The 26,893-nt window shown below is 38.3% G+C and overlaps 4 protein-coding genes across 6 annotated transcripts in view; 2 read left to right on the forward strand and 2 right to left on the reverse strand.

Moving 5' to 3' along the window:
- The window catches only part of fzr1b (fizzy/cell division cycle 20 related 1b), a 100,836-nt gene that overhangs the window by 13,300 nt on the left and 60,643 nt on the right, over positions 1 to 26,893 (reverse strand). The gene's annotated exons all lie outside the window — the stretch shown is intronic.
- otol1a (otolin 1a) lies at positions 1,562 to 11,287 on the reverse strand. 3 transcript variants are annotated; one of them, XM_079877204.1, is made up of 7 exons: positions 11,222 to 11,287; positions 9,921 to 9,957; positions 6,167 to 6,354; positions 5,600 to 6,055; positions 5,419 to 5,508; positions 3,319 to 3,390; positions 1,562 to 2,744 (listed from the first exon to the last, which is right to left on the reverse strand). In XM_079877204.1, the coding sequence occupies exons 4-7, from the start codon at positions 6,042 to 6,044 to the stop codon at positions 1,861 to 1,863; spliced, it is 1,491 nt and encodes a 496-aa protein (XP_079733330.1). In that variant the 5' UTR covers positions 6,045 to 6,055; positions 6,167 to 6,354; positions 9,921 to 9,957; positions 11,222 to 11,287; the 3' UTR covers positions 1,562 to 1,860. The 3 variants fall into 3 exon arrangements, with proteins under 3 accessions (XP_079733330.1, XP_079733329.1, XP_079733331.1); XM_079877203.1 differs by having other exon boundaries at positions 5,600 to 6,081; XM_079877205.1 differs by having other exon boundaries at positions 1,568 to 2,744; positions 5,600 to 6,100.
- Positions 11,269 to 22,075, forward strand: ppm1la (protein phosphatase, Mg2+/Mn2+ dependent, 1La). Its single transcript, XM_079877215.1, has 4 exons — positions 11,269 to 12,350; positions 19,233 to 19,407; positions 19,478 to 19,639; positions 21,452 to 22,075. Exons 1-4 carry the CDS (start codon positions 11,952 to 11,954, stop codon positions 21,799 to 21,801), a joined length of 1,086 nt encoding a protein of 361 aa, XP_079733341.1. The 5' UTR covers positions 11,269 to 11,951; the 3' UTR covers positions 21,802 to 22,075.
- On the forward strand, positions 24,078 to 26,818 carry arl14 (ADP-ribosylation factor-like 14). The gene has a single exon (XM_079875499.1). It carries the CDS (start codon positions 25,624 to 25,626, stop codon positions 26,224 to 26,226), a length of 603 nt encoding a protein of 200 aa, XP_079731625.1. The 5' UTR covers positions 24,078 to 25,623; the 3' UTR covers positions 26,227 to 26,818.

Here is a 26,893-nt window from a genome sequence, read left to right on the forward strand (position 1 = left end):
GATGATCCCTTTTGAACATTCTGTTGACTATAAGTAATTTTGTAACTACATGTAAACTAACTCTCATTAGAGTAATAGTTGACTGTCTGCTTAAAGGGGACATATCATGCTAAATCCACTTTTTTAGCCCTTAAATGCATTTTGTTGTATATTTGGAGTGTTTAGAAGTAGAGAAAATTTGAAATTATTCTCTTCAGGTGCTTCGTTGATATCTTTATATTCTGTTTTGGCCTTATTTTTCAACCTGTTCAGATTTTTCTGTTATCTATGACGTTTTTTGAACTATTACGTCACAGTATTTGCAGCGGAACTGCCAAATAAGGACATTGATTTCCAGCCCAACACTTCGAGCAATCCGCCATTTTTATTTCTCGCTGCAATTTTGTAGTCCAAGCTAAAGGATGCAGAGGTTACGAGAGGGTAAGTTAAAATGTTCGGTTGTTGGATGTAGTAACCCACACGCTTCATTACACCGTCTAATGTAGATGAACTGCCGCGCTTGTGACGGCGCATGTTTAACTGAAAGAACGAGCGGAGAGAGAGAGACCCGGTCGCGCGCACGCACTCTCTCTTCAGAGCCAGGCGAAAGTGTAAATAAGACATCACCGTCTCCAAACTAGACGCTGTCTTGCTCTCTCTCCCTCGCACATATTAATCAAAATAAATCGACACGGTGGTATGGGTCGGAAGACCAAAGTTTCATGTGTAAATACAGTAACACACCATTGCGATACATCCATATGAAGACGTTGTTCTGCAGGCTCGTCGTCTTCATTTTCATCTCGATCCGGCTCCGACTCTGGCTCGAACATGTAAGGCTGGCTGGACAAGTCTTCTGTTGTTGACATTTTGTTAATAACGTGTGAATAATACGTTTCTGTGCCGCTAGATAATCGTATCTCTGCTATCAAACTACAAAAATGGCCGAACGGGGTGGAGTTGAACCGAGTGTCACCTCTGCATCCTGGAGAGGGGGCGGGGTATGAAGTGTCTCAATTGTATTTAAAGAGACCGCACCAAAACGAGTTGCTCTCAGACGCACATCAGAAAAGGGGTAGAAAAGGGGCCTGTGGAGCTATAATAATGAGGAATTCAGACCCAAGCATTGCAGTTCCGCTTTATATAGACTACAAATGTATGATTTATATGTAAAAAGGAACGATTTAAAAGCATGATATGTCTATTTTAATGTCTGCTAACTCTTTATTGTGATGCTACTCCAACAGACATTCTACTGACTTTAAGTAACTTTGCAACTACATGTCAAGTTATTCTAACCCTACCAGTCAACTAATACTCTTCTAACACTCTAATGAGAGTTAGTAGACATGTAGGTGCAATGTTACTTATAGTCAACAGAATGTGTTAAAGGGACCATCAAAATAAAGTGAAACCCAAATCAGAATTCATGGCTGTGATGTAAAGCCTATTTGATATATACATTTAATTTTATAGGTTAAAAAAATTATCACTTATAATCAACAAAACTAACACTTGTATTTATTTAAAAAGAAATTACAAATCATAGTGTGAACTTTAGGTAAGAAAGCAAGACCAAAATAAAGCATAATTTATTTTATTGCATAAGCTGCCAGTTGTATAAATATGTTAAGACCTACACAAATAGCTGCCACAAATCATCAGCTTGTTAAAAAACAATAAACACAATCAAGCAAAGATTGTTCTGGTGATAAAACAGATAGCATAATAATTAGTGGCTGTACAATTAACTGTTAGTAGACAAATCTAAGTTCAGGGCTCAAGTATTTGGGTAATATAGGTGTCTTCCAATTCACCCCTACAAAACAAAGTCTAAAGGTCTAAAATGGTTCATCCAGAGGTCAGTGCGATTCCTGGCCATCAGTCCTTGGTGGCATCAGCATAGAGCAGGAATCCAGAGAACGTGCTGTCGTCCTCGCTGCTGGAATAAACACCGTTCCAGTCCCGCAGAGTCTCCAGCCATACCTGGTCTCCAGATGATAGGCGAAGCACTGCCATGTTGGAGGCCTGGTCAATGTCCTGGCCATAAAGGGAGTCACGAGTTCGCAGTTTCCGAATGCCGTTCACCACCAGGGCTGCGCGCAGGGGGCGATTGCGCACGGTTATGTAGTAGGAAAAGACGTAAACTCCCCCATGAGTGCAGTTGAACTTACTGCCGTGGGGGTCCCAGTGGCCCTCCTCATTGTAAATGACTTTGTCAAACTTGATAGGCAGGCCAGGTGGCGGGAATGATCGGCTAGGAAAAAGACCAACGCTAAAGGCTGAACGCTTCTGAACGGCAGGTTCGCCTGGAAGGCCTTTGAATCCCCTAACACCTCGTGCTCCCTTTAGGCCTCGTGTGCCTTTCATCCCTGGCATTCCCCTCTGCCCTGGTGGTCCATGAGGTCCTGGAGGACCAGGCTCTCCCTGCTTACCTGGGGGTCCTGGGTCTCCCTTCAGCCCCTTAGCCCCAGGAAGCCCATCTGTGCCATTCAGACCTGGCGCACCCATGTCTCCTTTTGGCCCTTGAGGCCCTGGCTCCCCCATACTGCCTTTCTGCCCTCTCTCTCCAAATGGACAGTCTCCTTTGTCACCCTTCTCCCCCTTGATGCCATCTGGTCCGGGGAGGCCAGTCAGTCCTTGTATGCCAGGCTCACCCACTTCTCCCTTTGTTCCATTCCAGCCGGGCTCTCCCCTGTCCCCTGGGTCTCCTTTCAGCCCGGGTAAGCCGGTATCTCCTTTGTCTCCTTTGAGGCCCATTTCACCTGCACACATTAACATAGACTAGAATTCGAAATTTAAGGCCAATCCTTTACTGTTCTAAAAGGCTACTGGTGAACACATTTACATTTTTAATGTACTATTTAGAGAATATAGTATCGCTCAGTTTCAGTGTGCCTGGTAAGAAATTACACATTGTAACTAAAAAGGATTATCTTCGCCCTTATTATGGATTCACCATAACAGAGTTGAAGTATTAAGCTTGATAAGGTCAATGTAAATGTAATGAAAGACTGTAAAACAAACCTATATCAGTTACAAAGGTGTGGTCAAAAAGACTGATGACTTTGAATATGATTAAATATATAAATATATCAAATAAATACCAGTAGTTAGATATTACTTGTAACCTTATATTATTTCAACCCCGTCACAGTTAATTTGCATTTCTTATACTTTGATAACTGAGTAAATTCTGATAGTACTTCTATATATATGTAGTAGTAGTAGTAGTAGTAATGGCACAGTTTCCTGAGAACAGTCCATAAATCAACATAGCAGGCATATCATAAAGTGCATCAAAGACTGGGTTAGAGCTTTTGTCACAAATGAATGTACCTTTCTCTCCTTGTTTCCCAGTAACACCGGGAATCCCAGGTAGCCCACTCACTCCGGGATCACCTTTCTCTCCTGAAGGAGGAAAGGAAATCTGTCTACAAATGTTTTGCACGTCTACTCTTTACCGACACAGTGATTCTGAATAGATCTCAATCCTTAAGAATACACAAGGCTCACAAGCAAACAAAAACCCTGAACACTGGTGTGTTTATTAACTTCAGTGGTTACTCCAGCTTGCTCAGGCTAGAAAGAGGGAAGAATCAGAGATAGAGAGCTCTAGGCACACAATTTTGCAGACAACCTTTTGTGCAATCTCAGGGTACTAGCATTGCCGGTTTCAAGACAAACGGTTGGTTTTGCCAACTTGTGTGAGCATGCAGGACTACAAGAAAGGGAAAGGTTCAGTCTGTTTGATCTAGGCGTGGCAATTGTTTTTTCTAATATGGACATAGAAGAAGCCTTAAAAATACACACAAGCTCCATGTAATTCTCCTTAGATAAGGTCAAGGTCTTCTCTGGTGTTTGTCCTTGCAAAACAAAGATATTTGTATACACATTCAACATGATTTCCCTAATCCTTTGTTTATAACTTTGGATAGACTAACTACAGAAGATGTGAAAAAAAGAATGATGGTCCTTGTGTAAACAGCATTTGGCTAAATTCCTTTTGACTCCTTTATATGGAATCTTAAATGTAAAACTTAAGATTATAAAATCTAATAAAAGATCTAACATCTTTGATACAACAGTTATTTCCAGTCCTTGAATTTGGTTGCTGAAATTCAGTCCAACTACACTGGGGATTTTCACTGATTGTATTACTCTTCTTGTTTGTGCTGGTGTGTTCTAGACAGACTGTCAGTGTGTGTATTTGTGGTGGGGATTTTTCAGGTTTATCATTACCAAAGACTATAGAATTACACTTAAAGGAACTTTGTCGTTATACAATTAGTAGGTCATTGAATCAGTCCCTCAACCTTTTAGTTCAAAAACAGTCTCTGCATCCAAATACGCCTACAGCCCTAGTATATAATAGGAGTAAAACAGCACATGAATTCACGATTCACGTGAATTGTCACGACATTCTGATTTCGTTCATACTATACAGAATGTACATTTTTAATGGTCGCAAAGTTCATTCCTTGTCAAATGTATGCGATTGTTGCGATTTCAGACGCTGTCACTAATTTATTTAGAAACAAACTAATGTATTATGAGTAATAAGCTATGTTTCCATCCAAAGTTGTGAATTTAACTTATGCGCAAACTTGGAATATTGCATTAATCATTTGCATCTAGTGAGTCGACGAACAAAATCGTTACTTTCTTATAAACTGTCGCTAAATATCACTAAGAAAAATGGAAGTAACTACAGTAGGTCAACCCAATTTTCATATATAATAAATTACTTGCGCCTCAGAGTGTGCATACGAAATGCAATAAACACAGTCTCTTGCTTTCGGAGGCGGATGTCTGCTGTTTGTGGATGCAGACGGCGACCCAAGACAGTTCTGGGAGGTAATTATACCGAACCACTTTGGAACCATGACAGATTTTGCTCAGGCATTTCAAATTCTGTGCAATGCGTCCGCTGCTTGGTCCAGGTATGCCGTCTCATCGCAAAGTCACGTCTTTTTTGATGCTCATCAAAGAATTTATTCGGTAAATGTGTTTCCATTGTAGTTTATGCGCAGGTTTTCAATTGGCCGGTGGATGGAAAGGCCATGATGCGTATACGTTTTAGAAATTCATACAAATTATGGCGTTTCCATCCATTTTTATGCGATATCCCAAAATGTGCATAAAAATAGGTGAATGGAAACATATCTATTGAATGGTTCACTCAACCAAATTCGTTCAGTTCAATGGTTAATTAAGGAACCTAAGGAACTACTGTTTGTTGCTCGGAGATGCAACGGTTGATACTGCTTTGGCTTCGTTATGGGACGATTTTCTTCGACAGAGCAAAAACAGACAAAGTGCCAATATTGTGTCTAAAATGTAAAGTACTCAACATTTACGTCTTGTTTACTGAACTCTTTTAATCATCCCTTGCTCATACTTAACTTAAACACAAGCACATGACATTACCATACTGACCATTTTCTCCACGTGACCCTGGAGCACCAGTGAGTCCATCCTGACCTGGAGGTCCAGAAGGTCCCATCTCCCCCTTTTCCCCTGGAATGCCTTGCAAGATTACAAATGTGCGTGTTTAGTTTAATAGTGTTTCATTTGATTCAGATTGCGATCCATAGGCAATTACCACTCGTCATCTTACCCGCCAATCCCTTTTCTCCTACCGGTCCTGGAGGACCTCTCTCTGGTGGACAACACTCACAGAAGTTGAAAAAACACTCGTTGTAGTCCAACGTGTAGTTCCCAGGGCCCGCCCCAGGAGGAACCATGGCCTCCGTGTGGTAGTCAGCAGAATAAGCGTCGCTGGAGTAAGTGGTGCTGTCGGTGGGGGGAATAGAGTACGCATCCATCATGGAGTCTGTGACTTCCTCGGTGACGGCGATAGCGGTGGGGCTCACAGTGGTAGTGATCGAATGGGACCCCAAGCGGGCGGGCGGCTGTGGAGGACCTCCTTCATCTCGAGGCGGAGGCTTCTTAGTGGGTTTCAGTCGCGGCCACTGTGTGGTCTTGGATAGTGACGCTTGAGTCCCTGTTGTTAGCTCCAGCAAGGCCATCAGCAGGATGACAGGGTGGAGAATATTGGGCATTGTTCCAATAGCTGCACACAAACAGCAGCTAAATGCACTGAGGACAGAAGTGGACACTAAATGGACGTTGATAAACTAGGTCTTTACATTTTCTAAAAGAAAAACGTTGTGCTAATACTTACCTAGTCGTCGATCTTCAGTGCCGCTTCTTCGTTCCCTTCTCTAAGAGAAATCTGCATCCAGATCACTAGCTTTTAACAACCTGTGCCTCCCCGTCCCCCCTTAGTCCAGCCAATGAGAGTGTTTTCTGCAGCATGGGCAGGTGACATACACTTGGCACAGACCGGAGGATTTGATACCTGAGGAGAAGCTAATGTGATGGCTTTAGAAAGTAACATATCAGTCCACCTCATTCTCATGCATCTGTTTCCCTAGTTGTGTTATATCACGTAGAAGGACAAATTAAAGTGCAGATGTTTGCACATCATGGGCATACACACACACACACCTGTCGGTATCCTCTTCATTTTTCATATGACTAAGAATCAACAGGAATTTATTTGATACACTAAAAACAGTGTATGTAATGTAATTTACAAAGTTGAATTTTCAGCATCATGAAATCATTCTAATTTGCTGGTTTCTTATTATTATCAATGTTTAAAACATGATACATTTCTCTTCAGGATTCTTTAATCATTAGAAAGTCCAAAAGAAAAGCATTTACTTGAATTAGACTGAATTTAAAATGATTTTCACTCAGAAACTTCTAGTAAATTTCACAAATAATTACAAAGAAATGGCAGGTAGCACAGTTAAACATTACGTTTTGAAGAAGAAAGTGATTTACAACGTTTTTACAGTGTAAATAAGATTTCGTAACAATATAAATGTATTTACTCGCACTTTTGATTAATTTATGCATCATTGCTGAATCAAATTTTTATTCCTCTCACAAAAAAAATGTTATGGACCCCAAACTTTGAATGGTAGTGCAAATGTTTATGTATTGTATATTATAAAACATTTAACTGATCATATCAGTCCATGAACACCAATGTTCTCCTGCAAACTTTCAGAAGCAAAATTGTGTGTTCCACAATGTGAAACAAAAGTTGAGTAAGTCATGATTTTCCCAAGGATCAAAGAGAATCAGAGACTTTTGGGGGATTTTTGAACGGTCTCAGCGGAGAAAACACTAACACTTGGGGGGCGAATGGTCGTGTATCCTAGACGCCTTCAAACCCTTCCATCAGACACACAGTCTACTTCCTAACAGTATAAACGTACAAAATTTGAACGAAGAAACCCCGGGTCAAAACTGCCTTCTACTGAAATGTGGCCTGAATTCTGTGTAACTGGTCCATTTGGCCGAAGCTCAAAGGGAAGCTAAATAATCAAAGCAAATGAGACGTTGGCCCATGAAACAAAGTCATGGCAGTCATTCTGTGGCCCTCCTTCAGGAAATCCAGCACTAGTGACTTTTATATCTCAGGGGGTTACGGACCAGAGTAACCCCAGAGTTAAGATGTTCATCTCGTACATCGATGCGATATGATGTCTCCCAGGTGCAATGACATCATTCAAGGAGAAAACTTTTCAATCACAGCAGAGTGTGATTAAAGCCTGACTGTGTTCATGACCAAGGTGTGACATCTGGGTATAGTCAAACTCTTCAACAATACACGTTATCTAAACTTTTATGAAGAAACTTGCTGCCACAAAGCTAGGGAGTTATGGGGTGTTGGAGGTTGTAACATATCATCTTTGACTCCACCCATATACAGTATATGAATTATTAGGAATGGAAAAAAAATGTTTAATATTTATATTATTTATATTTGTAATCCATAATGATCCAAAATAATTATTTTTAAGTATTCATGAATAAAAAACAGGTTTTCTCTTAAAATGTATTTATTTTGAAAATTATTATGATTATGATGTGACTCACGTGTGTAAGATGCAACTTACATTGCTTAAGGTGTAAGAAATAATATATTATTTTTACATTACATTTTTAGAAATTAAATAACAATTTTGTTAAAAGTAGTATAAAAGTTTTAATTAAGAACTTGCCAACTGTTTTAAACTTTACATTTTTCAGTAAAAAAGCTGCAAGTCACTCCAAAGGGAGTTGTTCTCTATATCAGTGCGCACTGTTTCTGAACTCCCTAAAACTCCTCCATTGTAGTCTTGAGTTTTCTTCCAGGAACGAACATGTCACAATATTCCTCATTTACATTATTCCTGCCTAAACCCGCGGTCACACTAGACTCTGAACACACAAAATGTCTATGTGTAACCAGTTACTCGACCCGAGCGGGATTCGAACCTTGGTCTCCGGCATGGGAGGCGGGCGTCCAGCATCAGTCCTAGAGCGCCTCTTGAGATCAGGGGAGTGAGGTTTACAACAGTTACATACGGATACTGTAGCGGTTGTGATTTTTTATAAACATGAATTCAACATAAAACAAATAGTAATACTTAAAAAATGTAAATATATGCAATCTACTTGACTTTACTGCAAAAATATGCATTAATTTACTTCAGCCAAGAGATCACGCAAGAGGTGATGTATCGATCTTCCACTGGTCACACGACACACATCTTCACGTGATGCGAATTCGCAGTTCACCAAACTTGAACTTTTAAATGCAGCGAAATACAAAACTTTTCAGATGAGCATGCATTGCATTTCCAGTCTGATGCATTTGAATGCTTATGAATGGAAGTCAATGGAAAGAAATGTGTAGTGGGATCGCCCCTTAAGGCATTTAAAAAAATAAAGGGGCGAGACCTGGTTGAGTTTAGAAGTGTCGCCATTTCCAAGAGATGCTGTTTTAGTTCCACCCATAATCAAATTTGGTTATGGTAAGGGGCGTGACATTTCTGAAACACGCTCAAAGCAATTGACCAATTACAACACACTGATCCAGCCGACCAATCAGAGCACATTGTGCTTTTCAGAAGGAGGGGCTTCATAGAGACAGGAACTAAACGAGTGTTGCTGACAGACTGGGAAGAGAGGAGCTGCAACAATGTCAAATATGTGAAATATAATGTTTTTTGAACATTCAAGCATTAAGCCCTATTCTAGTAGACCACAAAAACAAAATCAAGACTTTGTAAAAAGGCACTCAGCAATGACACAGAACAACCATTTTTTTCTTAGAACATTTTAATTATCCAAATACACTTTTTCCACTTTAGGAATGGAAAGTTTCCATAGATGTTAAAGGTTCTTCATGGAAGCACAGATGCCAATAAAGAACCTTTATTTTTAAAAGTGTATCCAATGAAATTGAATACTATATCTTTATTAAAATCTCTAACTATTACTAACGGTAGTAGCTAATAGTGATGCTTTCCTTAGCAAACAGCACTGTTTTAGCAGGCATTACCCTCTCCACTTACAGTGCCCATTAGACTGGTCTGACACTGTTTCTGTGTACACAAGGGCACCATTTGGGAGAACGAGATGAGAAGTGTGGGGGGATGCAGTGGGTTGTTACTTGAGCCTGAGATACACACCCTCTCGTTGCCTTTACAGACGCCATATTGAGGCTCAAATGCCCTGTGCTAAATGACCAGGTAAGCAAAATGGAAACCATTAGTCAAACCAAAGATCTACCTCACTTAGCTTCCAGTACTAGTGCACCACAAAATAAATCCCGTTGGACTTCTATGATGAAACTGAAATCAATAAGATATGCATCCATTATTCAGCCACTAGAAGGCCAGCAGTATGCTAAGCACTTTTCTGAATCACAGTTTTGCATCAATTTATACATATGTTTACTTGCTGCATCCCTAAATGGATCCTTCACTGAATAAGTCATGCAACTGCATGTCAGGGCATGATGTAAAATAGCTGGTTTCAAAGAGTTAAAGGGATAGTTCCCTCAAAAATGAAAATTGACATAATTTACTCACCCTCATGTTGTTTCAAACTTGTATGAGTTTCTTTCTTCTGTTGGACACAAAAGAAGATATTTTGAAGAATTTTGGTAATTAAACAGTTGGCAACACCCTTTGATTTTCATAGTAGGAAAAACATACTAAGGCAGTAAATGGGTGCCATCAACCGTGTGGTTTACAGGTTTACAACAATCGGTCATCGACAAATGTGTAAAACGCATAGCAGTTCTAAATTGGTGGCTGACATGTACAGTAACATGGACATTCATTATCTTATTTAACATATGGGAAAAGTGTATTTAGGACATAATTGGTCACCAGTTTTTCACAATACATACAAAATAATAGTCAGAAACATGTTTTAATGGAACTATATAAGATACAAAATATAAGATATATAATGAGAATACATATTGGACCATATAGTCATATTGGAGAATAGATGGTGAAAAAAAACGTTTGATGGCCCAAACTGAGGATACAAATATGTTTGGTGCATGTGTTGTTATTTAAATGGCCAAAAAATGAGATGAAATTCTGATAGCTTGTAATGTACAAAAACTCTAAAATAACAAAACATATAATGCAATGCAATACAATGATGATTGAAAGATGTACAAATAAATGTTCCTCAAGAGAGTGTTGTATCATTTTAAACATTTAAAAAAAAAATTCTAGAAAATGATATATGGATAATGTAAAATATTGTGTACAACAGGTACATTTTTGATAATTTAGAGGATTAAGAAATTCGTTAAATATGATTCAGAAGTTTTTGGGGTTTTTTTTGCCTTTGTATGTTAATTTTAAATTATCTTACAGTGTGGCAAATTACTGCAAAATTGTACGAAAAAAAAAAAGACTACTTTTAAGTGTGCTAAAGAATACTTTAGTATAGCTATTAGCAGTTTAACTATTTCTTCCTTTTAGCATTTTCATTTTCATTTGCTTTGGTTTTGACAAAAATAAAAACAAAAATAAATTAATGCTATAGCCTAATTACAAAAAAAAAACATCTAGATGAAAGAATTATTAGGGCTAAACGATTCTTCTCTAATTTGTCGTACAAAAAAAAAAAAAATCTACTAAAAGTTCTAAAAATAAATAAATAAAAATACTGAAAATAATTTACATTCCACAAGACTGTTTTTGTGCTTATGAAATGTACCCCCTAAAAGCAATGGCTAGGCTACAACAAATTACAAAACAAAACCTCAATTCTGCAGCCAGTGTCAACAGCCATGGCCCTGGTTTTTTTGTTGTTGTTTTTTTAATGCATGAAAGAACAGTAACACCAATTGTCCTCATTGTCGTACCATAACAATATAACAATACTCCAGGGTCCTTCAGTCTCGGCGTGGCCCTGTTTTTCTCCTGAGCACAGCTACGCATGACGTCACGACCTTTCATAGTCATCGATTGGTACGTCACGTTGCGGCATCGGTGATTCAAAAAAAAAAAAACCTTTAATGAAATGTAGTCTGACGTAGGCTCCTCAAGCTAACGGACAGATATGATGTCATTTGTTCAGCGTTTGTGTCTGTTTCCCAGTGCTGCTGCTGCTGCTGCTGCAGTCGGTCGGTCGGTCGGTCACGCAGCGCGCGGAGGAAGTCCGAACAGCAGCATGACATGTGCAGTGACGAATTAGCGATATATAGAGTGCTTTGAAACTGTCAGTGACGCACGCGTCGCGAACGGGCGAATAACGGTCGGTTTGGAGCGGAGACTCGTCGAAGACGCTAGCTAGCGGCACGGATGGCTTTATGGGAGGGAAAGGATTCGCTGTTGTTGGGGGTAATGGGATCTGTGCGGTTATATGCAGCCCGTCGGTAGGGCAGAGCAGAAGCATACTGCAACTGAAAGCACCGGGATCTCTCTCCATCTGCAGATTATAATATAACCGCCGGACATTTAGGCGTTTGCGTCGCTGTGTTCGGGCTTTCAGGTGGGATCTCACACGTCGGGCTGCAGATGGGCTTTAATATCGGTCAAATGAAGTAATTTGAAGCCCATACTCCAGTCCCCGTGTGCAGTCTTGAGCGTGTGATGATAGGAGACACAATGACGCTTTTGTCTCTTTTGGGTCGCATCATGCGTTATTTCTTGCTCAGGCCAGAGACCTTGTTTCTGTTGTGTATAAGCTTGGCCCTTTGGAGTTACTTCTTCCACACGGACGAGGTGAAAACCATCGTTAAGTCCAGCCGGGATGCCGTGAAGATGGTGAAGGGGAAAGTGGCGGAGATGATGATGAACGACAGGCTCGGCGGTCTGGATGTGCTGGACGCGGAGTTCTCCAAGACATGGGAGTTCAAGAACAACAATGTCGCGGTGTACTCGATACAGGGCCGAAGAGACCACATGGAGGACCGCTTCGAGGTCCTCACCGACCTGGTCAACAGGAGCCACCCTTCAATCTTTGCCATTTTTGACGGACACGGCGGGGAGGTAAGAAGTGTGGATGCTGAGGAGAGTCGTCGTGAAAGATTTACATACGAAACGTCCGTGGTTCCCAGGACGACACGTTATTATTGTTGACATGTTAAGCATAAAAATAATGTTCGAGTAACGTTAGGAATTGGTTCCCAAAATAACCAAACACGTTCTGTGTTATTTGGGACGACCTTCAAAGGAATGGTTCATGCAAAAATGTGTTTACTCGCCCTCGTGTTGTTCCAAACCCGTATTACCGACTCACATCTGTGGAACATGAAAGGGAAAAATACGAAGCAAATCATGGACACTCTTTCATATACTGAAAGCGGATGGGGACTGGATTTCCCAAATGTCAACAAATCTAAAAAGTTAATGAATTATCGCAAAAATCACTTTGAACAGGTGCCGAAGTAGGAGCGAATAAGAGAGTGGGTATTCTTAAAGGAGTAACGTTAGCCTAATTCGCAAAATGTTCACACGTTCATGCCTGTATAACCTTTTATTTTACTTCTGGTGTAATTTTACTCCATACAATGAGTGAATTGTCTTTTGTGGTAGATGGAAGAAAGAAGGTTGTACAGATTTGGAACAACACGAGTGAGTAAATAATGGGTGAACTGTCCCTTTAAGGCTGACTATTTTCAAGAGTTTATACACTAATTCATATTATCAAACCGATGGTCTAATTAACACAAGTTGTCGTTCTGACTTGAATTAGTACAAAAAATGTACTGTGTAGGCACTGCACGTTTTCTGTTTACTTTTTTGTTGTTGTGTTTTTTTTTTTTTTCGTGCTCCCTTAATATCATGGTATCAGCCATTAAAAATATACTTTTGGTTGACCACAATTTACACCCCCCTCGATATACTTATGTTTCAGTATTGCTTCCAAATAATAAACGGTTAACCCACACATTTTTTTTGGTGTGTTAAAAATTAGAAAACAAACTGCCTTTATAATGGTTTTATGAGTATTGTAGACAATTGAGAACCCCCCCCCCCCCCCCCCCCTCCCAGACATCTGCTTCGACCACCCTTATTCTCCAGCCTATATGGAGCTCAGACAGATGTTCATGCTTTTGAGTAATGAAATTAACAGCTCACAAGAGCCGATGCATGTGGAAACCTATTAAAACTGCTCAGAAAACTCTTTCATTTGAATTTTACCGATCCACCATTTTCCTCAGCTTTCAAGTCTGTTGTTTCTGGCTCCCACGATCATATGTGGAATGCCTGAAATCTATTTATAGTGATATTTGTTTAAATGACCAGAGGCCTCCATGCAATCCAGGCAGTTAATAGATTAAAATGTGCCAACCTCATGCTCTTCGGCCCCTGTAAAAGGTCTTCTAATCTACACTATCTCCTCTCATTAATGTTTGCTGACTCAAACGTCCTGACATTTTGAGTCTAACCTGTATGTTGATACTGGCTCGTTTTTTGGTTGTGAAAGCCCATGATGATTATTATTTCCTGAACTAAACTCTTAATGTTGGGTAACTTGCACATCCACTCGTTGGAAAGAAGAGTGCTGGATTTTTTTATTACTACTGATTCTGAACTTGTTTTTTTATGAGCAGGGCTTCAAACACTGTAGACTTTAATAGGAAAAGAGGGATGAGATGGATTCAGAAGAGCTGACCAGATTAGGATTCTGTATGTTGTAAAGAAGAAATATATAGGATATATATATATATATATATATTCTGACTTTTTGTCTCAGAATCGTGTGATATAAGCTTGAGGTATAAAGTCGAAATTACCTTTTCTAATTTTTTCTCTTTTCTTCACAACAGCGCCAGAGGAGCAGAATAGCAACACTTTTAGGTTTAATTATACATTTATTTGTCTAGAAATTATAGAGGGAGTCTTTTCCAGCCTCCCACGATGTTCAGTGCATAAATCTGATACCCAGTCAAAAGTCTGAGCCGATTTTTTGGATCGACTTTTTTAAGCTGCTTGCGATTAGCAATGTTCTTTTTTTATTATTATTTATTGCAGCTGCGAAAGGGCTGCAAATTGGCTTCTTGAACAACAGCCGACGGATCGAGACACCTCAGCAGTAGATGATAGTCAACAAATCATACTTTGGTTAGAATTTGCACGTGTAATCAACATATATGCAAATATAAGTCGTGATTTAAAATGTCAGAAGTGAAAACTAGGTCTGGAAATATTTGATCCAGGGGGCCTGTTAAAAATACCCTGTTAAATAGAGTCTTGTTACATGATTTTGCCCTGTGGTGACTGCTAATGATGAGAGCTCTCGCTAACAGTGACTAGCACAGTCGACCTTATCAACGCCTCTCTTACTCTTCTGTCACGTGCTCGTCCTTTATTCCCTGGTGCTCTGGTTTTCTCCTCATTCCAATCTTGAATTAGGCCTGGTAAATTGAGCTTTTAATTAGCAATGGTAGTACGAAATAGAGTGGTTGTACACTGTAAAAAATTATGATCAATAAGTTATGACAACATATGTTTTTATATTGCTTTAACTCATTAAAATAAGTTAAGCAATTTTCAACCTTTTTTATAAGTTATATGAGATTATATAAAATATAAGATGAAATAGGCTAACTTAAACATCCAAGTTGATTGTACCTAAAAATTTAAGGCAGCATTGTTCAAAAGATTTATGTAATGTTTTTGAAAGAAGTCTCATGCTCACCAAGACTGCATTTATTTGATGGGAAAATACAGTAAAAACAGTAATATTGTGAAATATGATTACTACATTTAATATTCAACAATAATATTGATCTGCCTGCATTGACACTGTTATACAAGAACTGAACCGAGCTGGATGATGACATCATGGTTTACTCCAGAGCGGATATATATATATATATCAATGAACTAAATTAATAACTTTTTTACAACAAAAATGAAACATCTGATAGCTAAACATGCTATTTTCTTCTGGAAACAAAGTTTTTTTGCATTATTTTCCTGTTATCTCTTTAAAGCTGCTTTGAAACAATCTGTATTATAAAAAGCGTTATATATATAACTAAATGTGACTTGACTTAAAATAAATACTTGTTTTTTAACATCATTACTCGAGTCTTCAGTGTCACATGATCCTTCAGAAATCAGATTTGCTGCTCAAGAAACATTTCTTATTATAATTAATCAGTGTTGAAAACAGTTGTGTTGCTTAATATATTTGTGGAAACCATTTTTTTTTTTAACAATTTATTATTTTTGGTTTTTGCATTGGGAAATTTTGATTACAATAAATCCAATGCAGCAAAAACTGCCAAGATGAATACTTGTAGTAATTTATTATTTATTTAAAAACTATATTTGTGTAGGATTGCTAAGAAAGCTGGTTTCCGACCGCCACAGAATAAAACATAAAAAAGGTAATTGCGACTTTTTGTCTCAGATTCGTGATATATATATATATATATAGACTTGCTTTCTTTAAACTTTACATGTTTCATGAGATTGACAGGAATGCACTGGCGCTGCTATGTTTGAGTTAGACACGTTAAAGCCCTAAATCTTCCAAACACACACAGGTGCGTAACACCAGTAATAAAGCACTCATTGTGTTGGTGTGTGAATGAAGTAAAATGGCTGCTTGACTGTAGTGTGTTTGCGGTGGGAGGGTCTTGAGCAGAAAGAGGTCGCTGCGGGTCACCCCCGCCCCACTGTCTTTGTTCCTGAGACACACTAGCCCCGTTTACATGTAGCATTGTATTCCGATTATAACTAGTTTAAAAGTCCAATCAGAATGAAAATGCTCCATGTCAACACCTCAATCGGAATAAAAATGCTCAAACCGATTGAAATTTCAGTCGGATTGAAGGGGGTGGAATAAACCTTTTCATGAACCGATCAAACGAAAGATTACACCATGTAAACGAGCTGATCCGATTACTTTGAGTGTACGTCTTGCTGCGCATGCCTGGTTTTGCGCCAGATAATTCTGTCAGCTAACATAATGCCTTCTGTTTGTGATCCGTTGTGGATTCTGATCACCGTATAAGGTAGGAATATTTATACCCGATGCAAAAAACTATGCGCGCTAACCATTACCATAGTAAACATGGTAAATATGTACGTTTGAAGAAATCAGACAAATCATAAGTTATCTTAATCCTGTTTTTATTTAATCTTATACTGGACTATCCTCTTTTAAATATAACTGTATCCTTCTGGGAGAGAGTGCTAAAGCTCCTCAGGTCAAATTTCTGGTGGCATATTTGTAGAAATTATCATTCTTTTTAAATGTGATGTAAATGTCCTGTAAGGCTACCAAATAAACAGAAACAGACGCGACTGAATAATTGTGTCCTCTTTCTTTTGTGAACGTTCACAAACGTCATAAACGGTAAACCACTTTACTTCTGTGTGACTTATGTGCAATTTTGACACAAATTAATTCATTATGATCAATGTATCGCTTTTTATTGTAAACCTGTGGTAAAACATCTATTCTTGGGTTTTAAATATTCAATTAAACAACAAAAATGCCAGCAAACGGTCGCTCTTGTTTTGTGATCACGCTGTTTCCAGTGATTTCTTTCTGATTAGTTTTCTGATAAAACTTCCATTTTATTGGTGAAATGATGGGTTAGTGTGACGTTGTTCCAGAGAGGCGTGTTACGGGCGTGTTTTAGTGAAGCGCTGTGGAGCTTCTGGCCCGACAGTGGAAACGCAGCAGATTTTGGGCACGGTGCGAACGTTACTGGCCCGAGGCTATTAGCCTGGCAAGGGCCGTTTAAAGCCCTGGCTCGCACTGGCCCGACATTGGAAACGCGGTTAATGCCTAACGTACAACTAACGCGGCGATTAAGTGATGCACCATCTTGACAGGATTGAAAACGTGGGAAATAATGAGCTTCCAGATCCGGCAGACAAGCTGTGTGCGCATGTCACAAAATGATTTCGATTGGAAGCGTCAGCACATGTAAACACCTAATCGGTTTAGATAACATCCCATGTAAACAGTCAACCGGAATCCGTCAATCAGAACGATCTCAATCAGAATAGCTAAAAAGTGTGCATGTAAACGGGGCTAATGATAAACATACTTTCAACAATTCAGACTGTGACACCCTGCAAATTGTGCTATTGCCAGGCTCACGATATACTGACGAACATAATTGTTATTGGCTATTGTTGATCGACTACCTTGCCCTTTTCAGATGGTAGCTGAAGTCTAACTATGCTAAAGTCATTTAGGCAAACATAATTATTTTGATTATTATGAGATTATATACCTACAATCTGGACAATTTAGGAGGGAGCAGAATTCAGCAAGGCCTCGATCTCTGATCTGAAATGCTCCTCTTCATAGCAACTCTGAGCTATTTACGGGTTTAAAATCACCGCTATGTGCAAAGCGCCCCTGAGCTGCATGTGCTTATTCTGTAAGTGCCGTGCGTGAGCACTGCTTCTGTGTAAATAATGCATGGCTTCATGAGGAGGCTCTGCCGTGTCTTCTCTGAAAGCAGCAGCCCCGTGTTGGCCGGGAAGTGTGTTTGGAACGAGACTGCAGCGTTCTCTTGGCAGACAGGTATTATGTTTGCTTCTCTGGTTTCATCACTGTATTTATAGCGTGGCATTGCTGAGTCACTGGCGAAGGCTTACAGTTGAAGATGCACAAGGCTGTAGTGTGAGTTGCTGAGAGGAATCCAAACCATGCTGACTGATGATGGGGACAACAGAGTTAGGCGATGGAATAATGCTCTTTGACTCTGTTTTGGTGATCTGGCAGTATTTGGAAAGGGCACTCGATCTCTAGAGACTTTCTGTCCCTTCATCTGTATTCTGCTGCAAACTCCATCTGGCAAGAGCTCTTAGGCCTCTTTTAAAGCGATAGTTCACCCCCCCCCAAAAAAAAGTTCTGTCATCATTTACTCACCCTCATCTGTCTGTCATCTGTCTGTTCATCTGTCTGTCTGTCTGTCTGTTTATCAATCATCTCTCTGTCATCTGCCTGTTTATCTGTCTATCTATCTGTCTGTCTGTCTGTCTATCATCTGTCTGTCATCTGCTTGTTTGTTTGTCTATCTATCTATCCATCTATCTGTCTGTCTGTCTGTCTATCTATCTATCTGTCACCTGTCTATCATCTATCTGTCTATCTATATTTCTATCTGTCTGTCTATCTGTCTGTCTATCTATCTATCTATCTATCTGTCTGTCTGTCTGTCTGTCTGTCTGTCTATCTATATTTCTATCTGTCTGTCTATCTGCCTGTCTGTCTGTCTGTCTATCATCTATCTGTCTGTCTATCTATCTATATTTCTATCTGTCTGTCTGTCTATCTATCTATCTATCTATCTATATTTCTGTCTGTATGTCTATCTATCTATCTATCTATCTATCTGTCTGTCTGTCTGTAAATCTCATTTCCATAATTTAAAAACAAATCCTATTATTTCATATTAAACTGTAATGAGAAAGAATATATTATTTACTGTGTGTGGTATTTGTTTTACTGCCTTTCATTTATGCTGATTTAAATATAAAAATCATTATTTTGCAGTAATTCATCATTGAGAATATGAGAATCACAATGAAGAATGGAAATTTCACAAATTGAATTTTCAGTTGAATTATAAATGATATTTACTAGATTCCACTTCAAAAAGACAATTTAAAATAAAAAAGTTGAGTAAATGGATGAAGTTTCCGGAATCAGTGAGTAATGCCTCTAAATAAGCGTAATCTCAGTATATTGACCAGGATTATAGTGACTTATAATACAGTGGAATTAGGTGCTAAAATGTCATGAAAATAATGTCCCGAAAAATCTTAATGGTCTTTAATAAATATTATTTCTTTAGCTTTGGGGGTGAAGCGTGACCTGGACACTTTTGTGAGATTCCTGTTCCCCCGTGAGCTCATCTGCATTTGTTCTTGTTGTCCGTCTCTCAGGCGGCTGCTGATTATGTGAAGGCCCACCTGCCCGAGACTCTGAAACAGCAGCTGCAGGCCTACGAGCGGGAGAAGAAAGACAGCTCTCTCTCCCATCCCTCCATCCTAGAGCAGCGCATTCTGGCTGTGGACCGGGACATGGTGGAAAAGTTCTCCGCCTCTCATGATGAAGCGGGTGAGCAGGGGATGAGCGTGTGTTTTAGGGAAACAGTAAACCATGCTGAACTCCTCCCCTTTGTTTTCAGGCACAACATGTTTGGTCGCCTTGTTGTCAGACCGTGAACTGACTGTGGCGAATGTTGGAGACTCGCGCGGCGTTCTCTGCGACAAGGACGGCAACGCTGTGGCCTTGTCACATGATCACAAGCCTTACCAGCTGAAAGAGCGCAAGAGGATCAAGAGAGCCGGTGAGTTTGCCCACTTCAAGGGGAGACGCTACAGGCAGAAGAGCTGATTTGGCTTTAGCAACAAACAAACTAAAATTATTCAGCTACCAAACTTTCAAAAAAAACTTCTTTAAAAAAAAAAACCCACACTTTTTGACATTTTTCACCTTGATTTTGTCTTATCAATGATTATGATCATTTTTCAAAGGCCATTTTCTTAAAAGAGAACATATACGAAAGGGTGTATAATTGAGATCCCCTAGAGATCTCTATTTTTAGGCAAATTACTTCTTAAATGATAAAGCTAATCTTTTTTTAGAGGGGTTTTTGAACATGTATCATTTTGTATTTTCTTATTATTATTAGTATTAGTATTAGTATTATTTATTTGTTAGAACAACAAAAAAAAAAAATCATTTTAATTTATACACATTGATTTCCAGTGGTTGGTAATTTGATTTGACGGTTGACATTTTATGGGCCATTGCATCATAAAGGCAAGTTTTTATTTGCAAACATAATATTATTATTATATTTTTATTATTATTATTATTATTAAAGAAGCTGATGATAATAATAGTAATGACTTTTTTTTGTTTGTTAAAACAAGTTCTTGTTTTTTAATAACATTTTGATTTATAAAACCTGTAAAATAAAATAAATTATTATTATCATAATCATAACTTGTGTTAAAACGGCAATATTTATTTTTAAATTAATGTATTATTAATAGGGCTGTCAAACGATTAATCGCGATTAATCGCATCCAAAATAAAAGTTTGTGTTTACATAATATATGTGTGTGTGTATGGAGTATAATTATTTTCTATATATAAATACACACACATGCATGTATATATTTAAGAAATATTTTCATGTATATACTGTGTATATATATTTATATTATATATAATTTATATTATATATAAATATTTTATATATAAATAACACATTTTTCTTAAATATATATGCATGTGTGTGTATTTATATATAGAAAATAATTATACTCCATACACACACATATATTATGTAAACACAAACTTTTATTTTGGATGCGATTAATCGCGATTAATCGTTTGACAGCCCTAATTATTAATAATGATGATAACTTTTTTGTTTGTTAAAACAACGTTTATTTTTTCAATAACATTTTGATTTAAAATCCCTGTAAAAAAATGTATTATTATTATTATTATTAACATTAATAATGATAACTTCTTTGTTTGTTAAAACAACAATATATATATATATTTTTAAATAACCTTTCGATTTTAAACCCCCATAAAATAACATTATTATTATTATTAAGGACACACCAATAGTATTATTACTATATTTTTCTTTATGGGCTTGTTTAATTTTTGTAATTGAATCAAATAAAAGTGTTATTTTAATAATAATCACAATAACTGCCCCCAGAGCCCGCTATGGGGTTTTAGTTTTTGTCACCTTTTTCTGATGAGTTTGACCCCTGCATATTATAATAAGAGTTGTGACATTTTCTGTAGCGTACACAATCACATCATTATTTTAATATGCTGATGTGTGCATATTTAATAAGCTTGATCATTTACCTTTTTTTTATTGCATATTTACAAAAGTTTAAATGGGGAAAGTCACAATACAGTGTCTTTTGTGTATTTTAATATGACAGTTTAATTTGAATTACAAATTGGTTAGTCAAAGGACATAATTTAATACAGTTATCAGGTCTGTTATTAAGACTATAATTGATGATGATTTTGAACATTTTGCACTTGTGGTGGCCTTTCTGGCAGTTCCCGATGACTTGACAGTGTGAATATAACACGTGTCTGTGATCTCATCCATCAGGTGGCTTCATCAGTTTCAACGGTTCTTGGCGTGTGCAAGGCATCCTGGCCATGTCGCGCTCGCTCGGTGACTACCCTCTGAAGAACTTGAATGTGGTCATCCCAGACCCAGATATCTTGACCTTTGACCTGGACAAGCTCCAGCCGGAGTTCATGATCCTGGCCTCGGACGGCCTGTGGGACGCGTTCAGCAACGAGGAGGCCGTGCGCTTCGTGCGGGAACGCTTGGACGAGCCGCACTTCGGCGCCAAGAGCATCGTGCTGCAGTCGTTCTACCGCGGCTGCCCCGACAACATCACCGTCATGGTGGTGAAGTTCAAGAGCAGCCCTGGGACAAAAACTGGAGAGTAGTTTTACTCCACCAATAAACAGCCTTGATTGTCTTTCCATTAATGCATATCGCTAGATGGTGTAATGTAAGAGACAAACCTTTTTTCTCACAATTACAATAAACCGGCACACACACGCATGTGCAAACACATGCATTCCCAGTTTTGTTTGTTTTTCTTTTTGTGTGCGTGCCAAATGGACACTTAAAAAAATGATTTGACACTGTAAAGGTGACGTATTCTGGCCTTCCTTATATAGAGCAATATTATTTGTGAAACAGCAATTGGCATAAATGGCAGAAGGATGTTTATTGCCTTGAAAATGCACTCGTAATATTTTGTTCAGAAGAACAGATCAGAGCTTTATATTTTTGCTCGTTTGTTTTTCCCCCCTTGTTTTTGTGAATTAAAGAGCTGATAAATGTATCCAGCTCTTGAATTTGGATGTGCATGATCCATTCATATCAGTACAGGGCATTTATGCCGATTTACACTGGTGCTGCTCATCGGTTAGTCTAAATGAGGGTGGTATAAGTTTGTGTTAGATTAAGAATGTTAATCTTTGATTAAACTTCATAATTGGTCTACGTCCCAATCATTATTGTGAGAAGGAAGAGTTTTCCAGTCAGTCCTGCTCTTTTAAGTCACTGTTTTAATGGTTATGTGAATACAAATGTGGCCGGATTGAAGACAGTATGTTATGTCATTCATTTGTGAAGACTGTTGAATTAATTCTGGCGGACAGTCCTCCAAGTTTCCTCCTAGTTTACTGGGATTGGCACCAGCCCTGATCTACACAAACGTTGAATTTCTTGCACTGTGTGAAATGTATGTGGGAGATTAAAGCGATAAATAAACCTAACAAGTCAAAGCTCATACTGCTTGTCTTTGTTCTCTCTGATATTGATATGATATTCAGCAAGGACACATAAAAATAAAGTAAAAATAAAACAAAAATTTCTATTAATCAAAGAGTTCTGAAAAAAAGTAGGCTATAACAGTTTATGCAAAAATATTTCAACATTGATAATCATAAGAAATGGTTCTTGAGCATCAATTCATCATATTAGAGTGATTTCTGAAGGATCCTGTGACTGAAGACTGGAGTAATGATGCTGAAAATTCAGCTTTGCTTCACAGGAATAAATTACATTTAAAAGTATATTCAAGGTCAGCATAAGAGACTTATTTAAAACAAAAACAAAATTTTAAACTCCTACTGACCCCAAACTGAATGGTAGTGTATATACACTATAAGGACAAAAGTGTTGGGACACGCCTCTTAATTCCTGAATTCAGTTGTTTCGATCAGACCCATTGCCACAGGTGTATAAAATCAAGCTGTTATATCCATATAGTGTATAGATTATATAGGGGGACAACTGGGAAAATGCCCCTTTCCTCCATCAAATCTCTGCTGTTGTCGTTAACCTTTTTATAAGCATTTCAATAACTGTAAAATATTTTAAATGGGTTCAGTTTGTGGTCAGACTTTGGTACTTATATTCATTTATGTACCGGTAACATTTTAATGATTTCCTAGATTGGTCTTTGTAACAAAAATACAGCAGAACAAACATGTAACGATTCATAAGACGTTTTGGTAAGACTTTACAATAAGGTTCGATAGTTAGCATTAGCCAACTACATTAGTTAACATGAAATAATAATGAACTGCACTTATACATCTGTTTTAATGTTAATTTCAACATTTACTAATACTTTATTAAAATCTTGTTAACATGAACTAACAATGAACAGCTGGATTTTTACAGCATTTATACATTAACAAATGTATTGCTCATGGTTAGTTCATGTTAGTTAATATTAACTAATGAACCTTATTATAAAGTGTTACCGACATTTTTAATTTTGTTCGGTTTTAATTATATGTAAATTTATAGTTTTCATCATATTTGTGCATCAGTTTAAAAAAATGGGACACCAATTTACGTTTATATCTCATTTAAAGACTCATCTTTTCTCACTTGCATTCGACTACTTCATTTTGTGCCATTTTGTATTTGCCTTATACCAGGACCTAACACTTTCATACAGTTATAAATCCAAGTAGGCCCTATATGTAAAGCACTTTGGCCAACATGTGGTGTTATGTTATAAATGTGATTGACCAATTTGTACCCTCTTCCAGGGGCCAGGGATCCACTAAACCATTTCACACCAGCTGAAATATGGCCTAACCCCTCTAAAAACCAGCCTGAGCAGGTTGGGAGACCAGCAAAACCAGACGTTCAAGATGGTCTTTTCACCAGACAGTGACTTTGTTTTCATGTGGGAAACTGGTACAGTATAAACTCATAGATTAAGAGGAAAATGGTAAACAAGTAGAATAAGCGTATGACGCATGGTTGCATTCTTCCAGTCAGAGTGACATACTGATCTGCACACGTATTACCACAGTAACCTTACACTGCAGTGCAGTATTCCTGAGGCATACCGAGCTTTATGATGCTGAGCAGTCCATCGTGACAACAGAGAGCAGGTGTAAAGCCTCAGAATAGCGCCAGCATTGTGGAGTCCAGTATTAAAGCCCCTAAGTGCCTGTTGTCACTGAGTAAGCTTTCTATAAATCTCCCCCTACACACTCTTACTGGATCTGACACTAGTAGTTAAGTTGCCGTAACGTATAAATGTACGTTTGGGGTCCACTTTGGCACAGAGTTTACAGAGGCCTATATAGTTGGATTTTACCACACGCAGCCGGAGCACAAGAATGGGCCAGTGCAGTTCAAGGACATCCGAGCAGTTTAACGAGTTCACGTCCCTTACATCTATAAAGATGTGTGAAAAACGCACTCCTGGCATTCCGCACGGGAAATGGCGAACGGACGTCTCTCCGTATGAAGCGGCCGCGGACAGACGACGCCGCGGGCACGGGCACGGGGACTGCTCTGGACTGGTGTTCGTGGCAGATACAACGGGCGGGGTGTGGATTGATAAAACCCTTGGAAGACAACGGTGAGCCCGTGGATGTGAAGTAGTCGCTGTTGCTCTTGTTGCTTCCTGAAATCTATCCTGAGGGTTTCTAAAGGTGACGCTGATACAATCAATAATCCAGTGCTGGAATTGGAAGTATCTGGAAGGCTTGGGGTCATTCCTGGATATCCGAGGGAGACATACCATTCACTTTTTTTGTTTGTTTGGTTTCCATTTACTGGAATGGAAAGATTGAAAAATGTTTATTTGAAGACAGACATTTTCCATTTTTTATTTTCCAAGACATTTATCATCAAATGTTCTTTTATATATAAACTAGTCCACTTGTGACTTCATGCCAGGTCATGGTCATGCATGTGGTCAGCTGATAAAAGTAATGGGAAGTCCATACTTATTTCTTTAAACTTATGGTCACATATCCCAGTCTCAGGGCAACTTAACTGAGAACCTTTATTTCATATGTTTTCATTTATTTATTTTGCAGGAATTTCAAGTTCCTTCATGTAGGCTATGTCAATTGACATCATCTTTATTTTCTTTTGGATCTTAAACTAAACTGTGAAAGATTTTTTTTTCAGTCATGTTGAACATGAGATTCTATGAAAGAGATGCAATTTAATTTAATTTATTTGTCATGGAATATTTTATTCCGTTTAAATGTTTTGTACAGTGATGAATTCCACAGGACACCGTTCAGGCATTCTTAGCATATCATTTGGGAGGTGTCCTGTGATACTTTGACCCATTATTCATAAAGCTCTATGTAGATAAGCAAGATATAATACATCACTGAGTAACGCAGGCAGACTCCATCTTAAGTAAACTCACATTTGCCAAGAGAAGACTGTAAGAAACATTGGTGTTTGTAAAACATCAGACGTTTACAATGGGCCTTTCAGGATCCAGACACAAACCTGAAGCACGTATCCTCCTTTTAGGACTTGACGGAGCTGGAAAATCAACTCTTCTTTACAAACTGAAATACAATGAGGACTTCCACACAGTTCCTACAATTGGATTTAATGTAGAAATGATCGAAGCCAAGAAGAACAGGGACAAAATCATCCTGACCGTGTGGGACGTTGGCGGTCAGATAAAGATGCGATCGCACTGGAGGAATTTTTACCAAGACACAGCTGGAATTGTGTTTGTGGTGGACTCTTCTGATATTAAGCGTCTGGACGAGGCCAAGGGCGTCCTGGAACAGACCTTAAAGAGCGAGCACCTCAGGGGACTCCCGGTGGTGGTTCTTGCCAACAAGCAAGATATTGAAGGAGCTGCTACAGTAATAGAGATCACAGAGCAGTTTAACCTGAGAAAGAGTTGCAGTGAACGAGACTGGTTCATTCAGCCGTGTTCGGCGCTGACTGGAGCAGGTCTAGTGGACGGCTTCAGACGAATGGCACACCATGTGAAAAAGACACCCGAGGACAATAACATCAAAGAGACTGTGAAGTATATAAGATCAAAATCTGTTATGAAGAAATAGCCCACATGGTAGCTTATTAATCTCTTTTATGGAAGGTTGTGTATACTATCCTACTAAATATAGTTGGACAGTTCATAATCATGTGCAACCCTATAAGGTTTAAATGAAGAATTGTACATTTGCAAGATACTGAAAGCTACCTTGCGATATTATAAATGAATTCAGAAATTCATGAATATAGCAACCAAGCCTTTGAACTATATAAAGACAAAAAATATTTTAAAAAGAAACAAATGCCTATACAAACATCAAAACCTGTTGATGTAACTCACAGAATGTTACATCATGTTCAGTCAAGTGATTTGAATGACAAATTGAGTGAAAGGCACTGTAAAAGCTGCTAAATGTTACCTTGATTTAGAATTCATTAATATATTTATTGATGTGCTGTTAAGTTATGTCCATTTTCTTTATTTTAGAACAAAAACCTGTTCACATTTACACAATGTAATTATAGTTCACAATTATGTGATTTGAATGAGAAATTTAAGGTACCATAAAAGGTGCTAAATGTTACCTTCAGTTATAATCCATAAATGTATTTGTTACAGTACATGCTGTGAAATAAAGAACGTACTATTGTGCAATTTTACTTTATAGTACTAACTTTGTGCCTTTATAAATTTAAACAAATTCAACAAACTAGCTTGCATACTTTTTCTGTGAC

Source organism: Squalius cephalus, assembly GCF_949319135.1.
Source record: "Squalius cephalus genome assembly, chromosome: 7".
Classification (NCBI taxonomy): domain Eukaryota; kingdom Metazoa; phylum Chordata; class Actinopteri; order Cypriniformes; family Leuciscidae; genus Squalius; species Squalius cephalus.

What these genes read in the sequence shown, in the direction of transcription:
- otol1a (XM_079877204.1), bottom strand. Translation starts at nt 6,044, where the DNA reads ATGCCCAATATTCTCCACCCTGTCATCCTGCTGATGGCCTTGCTGGAG. An exon ending in AGGAGAAAAGGGATTGGCGG is followed by an intron (nt 5,509 to 5,599) that starts GTAAGATGACGA and finishes TAATCTTGCAAG; the next exon opens with GCATTCCAGGGGAAAAGGGG. An exon ending in TGGGAAACAAGGAGAGAAAG is followed by an intron (nt 2,745 to 3,318) that starts GTACATTCATTT and finishes TAATGTGTGCAG; the next exon opens with GTGAAATGGGCCTCAAAGGA.
- ppm1la (XM_079877215.1), top strand. Translation starts at nt 11,952, where the DNA reads ATGATAGGAGACACAATGACGCTTTTGTCTCTTTTGGGTCGCATCATG. An exon ending in TTGACGGACACGGCGGGGAG is followed by an intron (nt 12,351 to 19,232) that starts GTAAGAAGTGTG and finishes TCCGTCTCTCAG; the next exon opens with GCGGCTGCTGATTATGTGAA. An exon ending in CAAGAGGATCAAGAGAGCCG is followed by an intron (nt 19,640 to 21,451) that starts GTGAGTTTGCCC and finishes CTCATCCATCAG; the next exon opens with GTGGCTTCATCAGTTTCAAC.
- arl14 (XM_079875499.1), top strand. Translation starts at nt 25,624, where the DNA reads ATGGGCCTTTCAGGATCCAGACACAAACCTGAAGCACGTATCCTCCTT.